General features: G+C 55.3%; 4 protein-coding genes across 4 annotated transcripts; 3 read left to right on the top strand and 1 right to left on the bottom strand.

Moving 5' to 3' along the window:
* Nucleotides 1–1,984: 1,984 nt before the first annotated feature.
* COL26b_005314 (uncharacterized protein) lies at nucleotides 1,985–5,475 on the top strand (the record flags this gene model as incomplete). Its single annotated transcript, XM_053178166.1, has 3 exons — nucleotides 1,985–2,388; nucleotides 2,719–4,675; nucleotides 4,726–5,475. 3 exons carry the CDS (start codon nucleotides 1,985–1,987, stop codon nucleotides 5,473–5,475), a joined length of 3,111 nt encoding a protein of 1,036 aa, XP_053037941.1.
* A 775-nt stretch (nucleotides 5,476–6,250) lies between these two features.
* COL26b_005313 (uncharacterized protein) lies at nucleotides 6,251–6,822 on the top strand (the record flags this gene model as incomplete). Its single annotated transcript, XM_053178165.1, has 2 exons — nucleotides 6,251–6,293; nucleotides 6,353–6,822. The coding sequence occupies 2 exons, from the start codon at nucleotides 6,251–6,253 to the stop codon at nucleotides 6,820–6,822; spliced, it is 513 nt and encodes a 170-aa protein (XP_053037940.1).
* Nucleotides 6,823–7,388: 566 nt separating this feature from the next.
* On the top strand, nucleotides 7,389–8,308 carry COL26b_005312 (uncharacterized protein; the record flags this gene model as incomplete). Its single annotated transcript, XM_053178164.1, has 4 exons — nucleotides 7,389–7,493; nucleotides 7,593–7,841; nucleotides 7,912–8,132; nucleotides 8,212–8,308. 4 exons carry the CDS (start codon nucleotides 7,389–7,391, stop codon nucleotides 8,306–8,308), a joined length of 672 nt encoding a protein of 223 aa, XP_053037939.1.
* A 646-nt stretch (nucleotides 8,309–8,954) lies between these two features.
* On the bottom strand, nucleotides 8,955–11,273 carry COL26b_005311 (uncharacterized protein; the record flags this gene model as incomplete). Its single annotated transcript, XM_053178163.1, has 3 exons — nucleotides 8,955–9,789; nucleotides 9,844–10,548; nucleotides 10,606–11,273. The coding sequence occupies 3 exons, from the start codon at nucleotides 11,271–11,273 to the stop codon at nucleotides 8,955–8,957; spliced, it is 2,208 nt and encodes a 735-aa protein (XP_053037938.1).
* Between the last annotated feature and the right edge of the window lie 1,302 nt (nucleotides 11,274–12,575).

Genomic DNA, 12,575 nt, shown 5'->3' with positions numbered 1-12,575 from the left:
CGCCTGAGGCACCTACCCAAGTAGGGTTTGATGTATTAGTTGTACTTAGGAATGTAGATAGCAGTAGCAGCAATCAGGAGCCAGGTATCTCTTTGTGTATTCCGTAGTAGATATCCTGAGTATCCCGTCTGGTCTCCCCTCGCCTCTTCTATCGTCCGTATCTTTTTACTGCTTGTGCCTGTCGTTGACAGCTGCGTTTGGACGAAGTGCGTGCACTGCCACTCTTGTCGCCCCTATCAGCAGGCCAAGCGCCGTCCGTCCCCCTAGCGGTTCCGCCCCTCGTGATTGGGCGGCCGGTTTCCTCCTTCCCTGATGACGACGACCAGCCCGCTCTCGGCGGACATCGGTGCTCCTTGGCGGCGCCGCTGTGAGCTCCACACCCGGCCTCCCCACGAGTGGACAGCGACCGATCGATGCTCCCCGGGACACGACAGCAGCGGATAGCACAGCGGGCACGCCAGGAAAAGACAAGACGACGAGACTGAGACCAGTGCGAAGGCATTTGGCCACTGGTTTGGTGCTTGTAGGGGCTGTGACGGCGATGCGTCACTGCGTTTCTCGCCATTCGACTGCACTGCAGGGGCTGGACTGCGCTGTTTCCACTGTTCCGCTGTCCACGAGACCGCTGGGGAAAGCAGGGAAACAGGGCGCAGACGACGATGACTGGAGGGCGCATGTTCTTGGCAACATCTCACCCTTTCCACTTTGCGCTCCCGCTCGGTGTTAGTGCCTGTTTCCCCCAGCTGATGATGCCCTGTGGCACCAGGCGAAACACCTGCCACCAAGCCGACTGGAAGGCAGTTACGTGTAGTGTAGTGTAGTGTTGTTGCTGGTGTCTTCCTTCCATCGCCGCTTCCCTGTTGGATTTGGCAGTCTCGCTGTTGCGCTTTCCTACAACGCTTGGAAGGCAGTACTTCCAGCAATTGGAAAGAAGGAAGCGACCACCAACCCGAAAGGCACCTGCGCCGTTTGTTCATTCTTGCCATTGCGTCGGTAGTGTCCCTTCCCAAGTTCATCTTGCAGCCGCCACCAGCCACAAGCAGGGCAAGGTGCGATTCCTCACCCAGCCCAGCATCTGCCTTTTTTTTTTTTTTTTTCTCCCCCAAGGTTGACTTTCCTCGCCTCATCTTGCCGTCCACGAGGCCCTGCTACTCTACATCGGATTCATCCAACGCAATCCGTGCCTCTTCCCAAGCACATCAACAAGCATCCAACCAGAACCCCTGCCAATCGCCAAGCTGTCCACCACAGGTTCGTTCGTTCGTTATTCGTCGTCGTCGCTACGTTAGACGTGTCTTCCCTGTCTTCCATGGAACAGGTACCTTACATGCCATCATCCCACGCCGCCCATCCCTCCCACCACTTCCCTTGGCTCATTCACTAACAGTTGCGCTGCCAGACCGGCACGGGGCGGTAGCCGTACAGAGAGAGAGACAGACACACGTCCACGCCCGCATACGCACCATACTCAATCGACCGACGGATACCTTCCACTGCCTTTCGGTCTTCACTTCTTCGGCCCTACGTTCACTACCAATCCTGGCGCCCCAGCCAGTCCCGTTCGCTCGTCTCCATTTACCTCCCCCGACCGGCCGCCGTTGTCTGTTTCCAGTACTCGCACACCCCCCAAACACCCAAGAACCAAGACCCCGACGGAAGGGACCTGACGGATACATCCATCTTCATTCCCAGCTACCACCATCCATACGCTATTCAGCACTTGTTACTTTGAACCTGGCCCGTCTTCCCCTCCCTTGGCACAAGTCCCCTCGCCCGGGCCTCAAGTATAACTTGACACCACCCTCCGCTCTTGTTCCACCCTTCCTTTCTCTTCTTCTCCTTATCACCACCCCGATCACCCAAGCTCTACGCTTGCCATTCTCTCGTCAACTCTTCAACAAGACTTTCGTCTGCCGGGCTTTCATAAAAGCACCAACAACCTTGAATCTCGAGCGCCTTCTTTAGCTGAACCTACCGATATCCGATGGGAGAACCCGAAGCCGTCAGGCATGGTGAACAACACACAGCTGCTGCGGAAGTCAACCCCGAGCAGGACGAGCCACCGTCTATACCGCGGCCCCCGCCCATACCCAACCCCGTCCCTCAACGGCCTGCCCACGCCGCTCCTGCCTCGGACATAGGATTTCTCTGGCAGACCGACCTTGAAAATGGCCTCTCCAAGGCTGAGGCGCAAGCCCGCCTCGACCGTGATGGGCCCAATCGCATCGAGGGTGCCAAGGGCCTCTCCATTTGGGAGATTGTCATGAGACAGATTTCCAACAGTCTGACCCTCGTTCTCGTGATCGTCATGATCCTATCTTTTGCCATTCAAGATTACATTGAAGGCGGCGTTATCACCGCCGTCATTCTTCTGAACATTGTCGTGGGGTGAGTCTTTGCCCCCCTCATTTTGCTTTCTACCTTAGCATAGCCTGCCTTCTCTTCTGTCCTCTTCTCCCGATGCTTCTGCTGCACACGCGGGTACTTCTTTGACTTGCCTGTTTGGTGGAGTGGCTGAATAGTGTGGTTGGTTGAACAGAATACCACTTGCGCCGCCCGTGGGTTGGGTGACACCCCTCCCGGCCACTCGCCCAGAGGGGTGTACAAGGGTGTTGGCGGTGTGGCGCATCCCCTGCCCCTGCCCGTGTCATTCATCTCCACCAGCTTCACGTCTCACACTCGCCGATTATTCGAATCTCGCTGCTGACAATCTCGTAGCTTTATTCAGGACTACAATGCCGAGCAGACAATTCAGTCTCTGTACGCGCTGTCCGCCCCGACATGTAAGGTCGTCCGCGACGGTATCGCGGAGACTGTCAAGGCAGATTCACTCGTCAAGGGCGATCTTGTCATGATCGCTGTTGGCGATGTCGTCCCAGCCGATCTCCGTCTTCTCGAGGGTATCAACCTCTCTATCGATGAGGCCCTCCTGACTGGCGAGTCGCTACCCATCAGTAAGCACCCTGAAGCCATCCTCGAGGAGGAGGACATCCCTCTCGGCGACCGCATCAACATGGTCTATTCTGCTACTACCGTCACTCGCGGACGCGCTCGCGGCATCGTCACCACTACCGGCATGGAGACCGAGGTGGGAAAGATTGCCATGATGCTGCGCACAACCCGCAAGCGAGACGAGAACGCCTCTCTGCCCAAGCGCGCTGTTATGCGCTTCAAGGCTGCCATGAAGAGCATCCTGGGTCTTGAGGGCACTCCCCTTCAGGTCAAGCTGAGCAAGTTTGCCCTTCTACTTTTCGGCCTAGCCATTCTGCTTGCCATCATTGTCTTCTCCGTCAGCAAGTTCGACATTGATGACCAGGTCCTCATCTATGGTATTTGCGTCGGAGTGGCCGTTATTCCTGAGTCCCTCATCGCAGTTTTGACCATCACCATGGCTGTTGGTACCAAGGCAATGGCGTCTGGCAACGTTATTGTCCGCAAGCTGTCTTCTCTCGAAGCCGTTGGAGGTGTGACCAACATCTGCTCCGACAAGACTGGCACGCTTACCCAGGGACGCATGGTTACCAGGAAAATCTGGCTGGCCGAAGACACAACTGCCATCATTGAGGGCACTACCGACCCCTATGATCCGACCAGCGGCACGGTTAGATGGCCCGGCTCCGCCGCATCGAGCTCGGCCTCTAGTGGAGCGTCGACCCCGACGGTTGAGAAGACCGACGACACCATCCAGACCTCTTCTATGGGCTCATTTCTCAAGGCTATTGCGCTCTGCAACAATGCCTCCGTTACCGATGGCAAGACGGCTACCGACACTGAGTCCATGACCACCGCCACCGAGGTGCCCGTCTCATGGTCCGCTATTGGCGAGCCCACCGAGATCGCCCTCCAGGTCTTCGCTATGCGTTACGGAAAGGGAAAGAACGACCTCGTCTCGTCTGAAAAGACGAAGATGCTCTATGAGTTTCCCTTCGACTCCTCGTGCAAGCTCATGAGTGTTGTCTACGAATTCCCCTCGGCCCCTCGCCAAGTATTCACCAAGGGTGCCGTTGAGGTTATGCTGCAGCGCCTGGCTGAGCCGGAAGCTGTCAAGGCCAAGATCGCCGCCAAGGCCGACGAGCTTGCCTCCGAAGGTCTCAGAGTCCTCTGCGTCGCTCACAGGTTCCTCGACAGCGACGACAATGCGAGCGAAAGAAACGAGGCTGAGTGCAAGCTTCGCTTCCTAGGTCTTGCCGGCTTGTACGATCCTCCCCGTGTCGAGACTCTTGGCGCTGTGAAGCTTTGCAAAACTGCAGGCATCTCTGTGCATATGGTCACTGGAGATCACATTAAGACTGCAACTGCCATTGCCCACGAAGTCGGCATTCTCACCGGAGGGGAGCAGCCGACAGCTGTTATGGCGGCTGGTCAATTCGACGCCCTCAGCAATGAGGAGGTCGATGCTCTTCCCGCTCTTCCCCTCGTCGTCGCCCGCTGCAGCCCACTGACCAAGGTCAGAATGCTCGAGGCGATGCATCGTCGCAAGGCTTACTGTATCATGACTGGTGACGGTGTGAACGACTCCCCCGCTCTCAAGAAGGCGGATGTTGGTATTGCGATGGGCAAGAGAGGCAGTGACGTCTCCAAGGAGGCAGCAGATATGGTTCTCACTGATGACAACTTCTCATCTATCGTCACTGCTATCAAGGAGGGTCGTCGCTTGTTTGACAATATCCAGAAGGTAGTTGATTTCCTTCCCGTTTTGTGAGCTCAGACTAACACGTAGATCAGTTCCTGCTCCATCTCCTGATTTCCAACATTGCCCAGGTCATCCTTCTCTTGATTGGACTTTCTTTCAAGGACCGCAGTGGAACTTCCATCTTCCCCCTCTCCCCCTTGGAGATTCTGTGGGTCAACCTCATTACTTCCTCGTTCCTGGCCATTGGTCTGGGTTTGGAGGAGGCTCAACCGGACATTCTTTTGCGCGCACCCCACGACCTCGGCATTGGTGTTTTCACCTGGGATCTGATCCGCGACAAGATGATCTACGGTTTCTACATGGGCTCCTTATGTCTCGCCGCTTTCACCTCCGTTGCTTACGGCCCTGGTGGCGGAGACCTCGGAAGCATGTGCAACGACGGTTACAACGACACCTGCGGTGTTGTCTTCAGAGCTCGCTCCACCGTCTATGCCACCCTGAGCTTCCTGCTCCTGGTTACCTCTTGGGAAGTCAAGCACTTCCAGCGCAGCTTGTTCAACATGAACCCCGAGTTGTGGACCGGTCCGTTTGCTGTTTTCAAGACTGTCTACAAGAACCGTTTCCTCTTCTGGGCTGTCGCTGGTGGTTTCGTATTGACTTTCCCCGTCATCTACTTGCCTGTGGTCAACCGTGCTGTTTTCAAGCATGACATGATCACTTGGGAGTGGGGTATTGTTGCCGCTTGCCTGGTCGTGTACATCGCTCTTATTGAGTGCTGGAAGGCCGTGAAGCGCCATCTCGGTCTCGGCATGAACCCTCGCGTTCCTGTCGATCAGGTCTAGTCTGCCATCCTAGAATGACAACGAATTCGCTGCAAAGCGAACGGGAGGAAACGATGAAGTGGTTCAACAAAACGGCGCCTTGGTGTCAGTGCGACTTGTGGGATTCGAGCCGGACATAACTCCGGTGCATGGAAATCAGAATTTGGGGCTATTCAACATCAGCCTGACAGGCTTCACGGCTTAGGGTTTCATTTTCGATTCTTTCAACACTCATTTAAACAGAAATACCTTGCATCAGTCGGCTGTAGAGTGAAAACTCCAGCCATGAGCGGCAATAAAGCGAGCTGAGTTTGATCAGCTCTCACCACCCTTAGCCTTCTCCAGACGCGTGACCATTGCAGAGTGATATCGGCTAGAAGTCTTCCCGTTGTTGTTGATCTAGAGCGTGAACCACCACCGTGTTACTGGGAAATGTTCTTTTTGGTGCGTACTAATGCATTTGACGCCCGGCATACCCCGCGGAGAGGGGCCGAATCCTTCAACATCCTTCAAGGCTTCCGACCCGGTCCCTCCCCGTCCCGCCTTCCTATCCCGGCAACTCACCTGACCTCCACAGCGGGTCAAACCGGGGGTTGGGGCAAACGCCGGGCTGCCGATAACCACTGCCAGATCACTTCAAGGTTCATCTAATGCGTCACGAACCCAATTCCAGAAGTCTTTAAATAGGATTCGACGTCGCGGCGATGAGCCTTCTTCGTACTACATGTGCCAACACCAGCAAGCAAATTCCTTTGAAGAAAGCAGCCCGTCATCTGAGCCCACACCGTGACCCAAGATGAAAGTCCTGATTCTCGGGCTTCCTAGGACAGGAACCCAATGTAGGCTATCCAATGGCTATTCCCTCCTCTTTTCATGCCATGACAACACATACTGACAGGTCTCGCCGCAGCTCTCGCCGACGCGCTGATCCAGCTCGGCATCAGCCCCGTCTACCACATGCGCGAAGTCGGGGTCGACTACCACCAGGAGTTCTGGATCCGCGCCATCGAGGACCACATCCCGGCTTTCTCCCCGACGGAGCAGAAGAAGATCACCACCACCCCCTGGACCCGCGAGCAGTGGGACATCATCCTCGCGCCCTACGAAGCCGTCTCCGACTTCCCGCCCGCGCTCTTCCCCACGGCACTGGAGGCCGCGTACCCCGCCTGCCCCATCATCCTCTCCACGCGCTCGTTGGAGTCCTGGGCGGCGTCGATGCGCGACACGCTGATCCACGGGTTCGTCAACCGCGACCGGGAGAAGAGGAGTCCCATGGAGGGGTTGGCGGCGGCGTACCACTCGGCCTGCTGGGGGGACGACTTTGAGAGAACGGGAGGGGGTATTGGGAGCGGCACCACGCGGAGGTGAGGGCGTTGGGGGAGGGCGGGAGGCGGTTTTTGGAGTTTTGTCCGGGGGACGGGTGGGGGCCGCTTTGTGAGTTTCTGGGGGTCGATGTGCCGGAGGGTGTGCCGGAGGGTGTGCCGTTTCCGAGGAGTGATGATTGGGTTGAGTATAAGAAGAAGGTTGAGCGGGAGAGGAGGGAGGGGAAGGTTGACTGAGGTTGCGTGGTGGATTGGAGTTGAACGTTTTGGTTGCAGTAAGAAAAACGCGTATAGATTTTGTTATTTAGCCCCTTATCCCAAGCCGTTTCGGACGCAGAAAAATGCCATCTAAATGTTAACGTATGGAGACGGGTTACCCAATCCGCCCAGAGCCAAGCTGTCGGGTTCATGCATGCCACACGGACGAGATCTAAGCCTCTTCAAACTCAAAGGGGCGATGCACCATGCGGCTAACTGTGAAATAGGCTAACAAAAGCACAGCCTATGGGAAATTCTCCGAGCAGATAGGCGTGGCGGCACGGTGGAGTGAGGGTCTTTTTCAGTGTGGAGGGACAGCGCAGGGTCCAGCTACGATTTTCTATACGCGTACAGATGGCCTCGCTATACGTGTACTCCGTATATGCCCTTGGAGACGGTCTGTCACTGGAGATGAATGCGTATGCGTATAAACAACGAAAATGGGAGGGCTTGGCGGGGGTTTGATAAAATACCTACCATCCCGCCTGGATTTGTTGTGAGATTTGGATATTTCAGGATCCAAGTTACTCAGACCATTTCGCTTCACCACAGTCGCAGCTGCCCGCCGTGCACAGCATCTCCCGTCACTACAACGTCAACATCATCGAGCAGTCACTACTCCAGCAGGAAGATTCCATCATGGACAAACTTAGAACATTCTTCGACAAGCCCTTCTTCGACCCTCGCCACAAGACCAAGGTCCACATCCTCCAGCTCGTCATCATGACCACCGCCATCATCCTCACCATCGCGCGCATGGCCATGCCCGTCATCACCACGCGAGCCAACATGATGGCCCTCACCATGGTTCGCCCCCCCTTCATCCCACCGCCTCAAGACTTCTCTGAATGGCCGCTGATCTTGGACCACCGAACAGGGCATCAAATCCTTGATCATCATCGGCTACCAGCTCCTCACCGGGCACAAGGAGCGCTTCAAGAAGTGGGCCTCACTTAAGGCCAACGCGATCCTCAACACGATGGAGATTGTGTTCTGGTTCGTTGCGTTCGGGCTGTTGTTCTCGGCGAACACGACGTTCTGCACGGGGGCGAGTTGTGCGCTGAGTTGGATTGTGACGCTGCTTTGCGCGGTCTTGATGTGAGTTTGCGACTGGCTTCCCTTCTTTCTTCCCGTTCTATCCTTTTGATGAGGTTTGCTGATACGTGTGTTACTGCAGCGTTCTCGCTTTCCAGACGTCGGTCGTGTCCATTAAGGAGTTTCGGTATTTCAAGAACTATGGGGTTACGTACGAGACGAATTATCCAAAGGTTTAGACAAGGTCGAAGGAAGAAGAACGGGCGGAGTGTTCCATGTCATATGGATACAGGGACCAATGGTTGGCATGGTTTCCGCTATGGATTATGGCACGTTGAGAGGATAGAAGTCTTGTTGGGACAAGTCGGGACCATGGCGTTGGGGCGTGTATGATTCTTGAGATGGGCCTTCGGGATGCGGACGGCCAATTAACGAGAGGAACATCGAATTGATACTAACATACGAATCGACCATTCGCGACTTTCTTTGCGACTTTCCTCAGTGCGTCTTCCTTCATGTCTCACTAACCCTCTCGGCCTGCAACAGGCGACGTGCCCTAGCCACAACACCCGAAGACCTGGGAACTTCATCGACTTCATTGACTTCATCGACTTCATCGACTTCATCGAGTCGCAACAGTGGGTCTCGTCTCATTCGACTCGGCGTGGGGGGCGGCAGCAACTTTGTGGTAGGATGACGGCGGACGATAGCGGTGACGATAACGAAGACCGACGATAGCGACGACAACGACGAACGACGACGACGATGATAGCGAGTACACAGCAAACTTACTTAGTCACTTTGTAGGGAATATAGGTAGTCCAGGGTAGTCTACTTCTCTATACCTCCCTCAGCCTACTCCTTCTAGTTAAGCCTCAGTCTACTCTAGTTATGATACTCATGCACGGTGCCCACTGTCTCGCCCTCGCCTATGTGGATGACATGCGCCGTGCGGGCTTGGTCCTTCGCCCACTTCTGCAGCTGCGGCGCGAGAACTGCGTAAGCGCGCGACATTGAAGTGAAAGCCCCAGCCGTGCAGCTGGAGAGCTCGCCCCATCTCTTGATGGCTGGCTTCGATCCCTTGCGCATATCCTCCATTGACGTGTTCTCGAAGATGAAGCCTGTTGCCTCCAACGCCTTGATCGTGCGCGCCAGGGCCTCCCTCATCTTGCCGCGCGCCAGGGAGCACTTGCCGAGGGACAGATAGCCGTCCCAGGACCCCAAACGCAGAGCTCCCTCACGGCTCGGGTAGCATTGGTCAAGCTCTCGCACAAGTCTCAGGGCTTCCCGCTCCTGAGCTAGAGACGTCTTGCAACCCCGGAGGGCCTGAATCATATCCTCCCGAATAGCCTGGCGCTTCATGAAGACTGCATTTGGCGTCATCTTCTTGTTGAGGCACAGCTCGCACTCGCAGGTGAAGCCCCATTTCGAGAATCGCTTTTGAGTCGCCTTATAGTCGTCTCCGATGTCGATTGACTGGTAGCAAAAGACCAGCTCTGTGCCAGCAGGCATATCCCGCGACGCGCGGATGATCATGACGTCTCCGATGAAGGAGCGGCAGCAGTTTTCCAAGCAAGAGTGGTTGATATGGGAGGCGATGGTCCAGATGCCGCAGGTAGTGTGTCCGATTTCCACTTTCTTGCCGGGTTGTGGGAGGTTGGCAAGCATCGTGCGCGGGGCGCCGAAGCAGTTCAGGCTGACGGTTCTCTCTACGAGGAACCTGGGAGAGAGTCAGCCAAAGGATCGTAGGTGACGCAGAGAAAGATGCACTCACGTGTCAACCGGGGGATCCTCTCCCTCAGCCGGCTTGACGGCGCGGTAACCTCCTCGGTGAAGGTCTATGAAACGCGGCATCAGACATGGGTTGTGGTGCAGCTTCTGTACAACGGAGGACACGAGGTTGGCCTGGCCGCCCATGCTCGATCGATTCGTACTCATGTTCATCAAAACCTTGACATTCTTGCGACTAGCGGGGTCATCTTCGTCGGCGTAGCAGTAGGCGAAGGCCTTCTCGCAGAGGAGCAGGTCACCAGCCTTGACGGCCTTGGTGATGAAGAGGCCATTACCGCGTCCCGGAGAGGCACGCACCTCGACGGGCGAAAAGTACGTCGCGCAGTCGATAGTAGGTGGAGTTGCTTTGGCCTGCTTGTACATCCGATTCCATGCGTACTCGCCGGTTTGCATCTCGTGAAGACGATGACGGGTCTTCTTGAGCTCGGTTTTGGCGTCCTTGTTGTCGGCGTTGAGGTCAAGGACTTCGACAAGCTTGCTCTCGGCCAGGCTGAATTCCTCCATTGCATAATGAGCCTTTGCTTCACGGAAGAGACCCTTTTCGGTCGGATCGCCGCCATCGCGAGCTCTGAGGGCATCTTCGAGCGCCTTTTCGGGGCGATCGAGGCGCAGGTTTGCCAGAGAACGGTTCAGGAGTGCTGCTTGCTGCTCTGGGATGGTTGTGGCGAAGCTGATTGCGTCAGAGTACCTACGAAATGTTAGGTGTGCAAACTTGTTTGATACCTAGTGTTATTGTCAGACTTACAGGCGCTCAGCTGTTCCCCAATCTTGTTCGGCGACCGCCGCGTTGCCCTGCAAGCGAGTCTGCTCAGAATCACCGCCGATGCTTCTGGGCGCTCGCCACACCGCTGGGACACGCTCATCGTTGCTGGAAAGAATGACAATGTCGCCAACGTGGTCCACTCGCAGACTGTACGAGCCGCTCGGGGTATCCTTGAAGAAAGGCTCCTTGATGAGGCACACGCTGCCTTGAGGCAAGACGTCGCCGGCCTTGACGAGGCTCTCCTCCGGCTGATTGTACAACTGAAGCAGGACAGCGGTACCCTCTTCGTCTTCTACGATGACCGTGATTGCGCTGGGTCTGCATGTGACCGTAAGCGTGCGGACGATGACGAGATGACCGCGGTGGTGCTCCTGGAGCTTCATCTTTGAGATCGGCAGCAGCGTAAGGGTGCGGACTGGACGGGTGCAGGGAGGGTACGGCGGAGGCACTTGGGTGGTGACCATTCTTTCCATCCCGTCGGGAAGCCCTCTGGAAGTTGTCGCGGCGTTGAACTGGCCGACCAAGAGGGAGGAAGGCAGATGGTCGCGGGGAATCTCGCCATTCCGACGGTTGGAACGCTCTGCATCGTCGAGGATTGCTCGAAATTGGGACGCCATCTCCGATGACTCGGAGACATCCTTGATATCCATGGCGAAATCCGTGGGTGTTGATGAGGCAACGAGGAGTGTCAGCGGGATTTGAAGAACAGAGATCAGGGAGGAGAAAAGACGATGGAAATAACGATAGAGACGATTGGAGACAACCACAGCGGATCGTAGCAACGACAGCAGCAACGACAGCAGCCACGACAGCAGCAAGAAGGCAGGAAATGGAGCTGCGCAGACCCAGAAAGATCAGGCGATCTCTAGGTACCCTTCTGAAGAGTTTTCATGCAGGTGCCAACGAACAAGACGTGTGATGACGAACCGAATCTGTTCACTACCTAACGTTAGTAACTTCCATGGTCGTCGCCGAGAAAGAGGCCTAACCAAGGAACCGACGAAACAAATCGGCATGCCTCAGCTTTTCCAGTTGGTGCTTTGTATACACAAGCTCAATAAGGGCACTCAGACACGCAGAAGAAAGTGGATGATCTCCTGCATCAACCCAACTGGCATAGCTGCTGTACGCAAGAAAGGCTCATGCTTTGGGTCAAAGAAGACTTTGATCACAAAGAAATGTCATCAGTTGAAGTACCTCTATCCTACTAGTCATGCGATAACCAAGTACTGACAGTCTGACTCTACCACGTGATGGGATTGTCAATCTTGCCGTCGGCATGGATCCCACACTCCCTAAACCGATTGACAAGGTTCGTGATATCATAGCCCTCGCCATCAATACACACCTCTCTCAGATGAGGAAATTTGCCCCATTCAATTTGATCCGCCAGCCATAACAAGTCTTCGGCAATCTCCCAACTAATCCCGGCAAGATGAAAACGCTCGAGAGAGGCAGGAAGGTTTCTGATTGGCATGTTGTATCTGTCTTCATGCGCCGCCTTATCGAGGGAGTTCATGCTGATCCACAGGCTCCTGAGCTGTGTAAAGTCCTTGAACGAGGAAAATCGCTTACTGAAAGGATCCTGTCTATCGTTTGGGCGGAAGTCCAAAACAACTGTATGCAGGGACGACGCATGATTGCGACTGGTGAGGGCGCGGCACAAATCGCCGGGGTATATCTCCAGGTAGTCATCCTCAATCTCATGCATTGCCTTAATGTACATGAACGTTTCCATCATCTCGCAAGGCTCAATGGTGGGTGGCAGTTCAGAAAAACGGGCATACACGCCGTGAAGAACCAAAGAACGGATCTGAGTATTCCTGGGCTTATCCAACAAGCCCAAGAGATGGTAACGTTGAAGAAATAGGTCGTCAAGTTTCGGAGCGGCGATAAATAAATTCTTCAGAACTTCGTGTGATATCCCACTAGGCTCGCTTTCGTCCAGATCG

The sequence above is a fragment of the Colletotrichum chrysophilum genome (genome assembly GCF_026319265.1).
Source record: "Colletotrichum chrysophilum strain AFK26 chromosome Unknown scaffold_35, whole genome shotgun sequence".
NCBI classification, from domain to species: Eukaryota; Fungi; Ascomycota; class Sordariomycetes; order Glomerellales; family Glomerellaceae; genus Colletotrichum; species Colletotrichum chrysophilum.
Note: the sequence above shows the minus strand (reverse complement) of the source record. Positions and strands in the feature narration are given on the sequence as shown.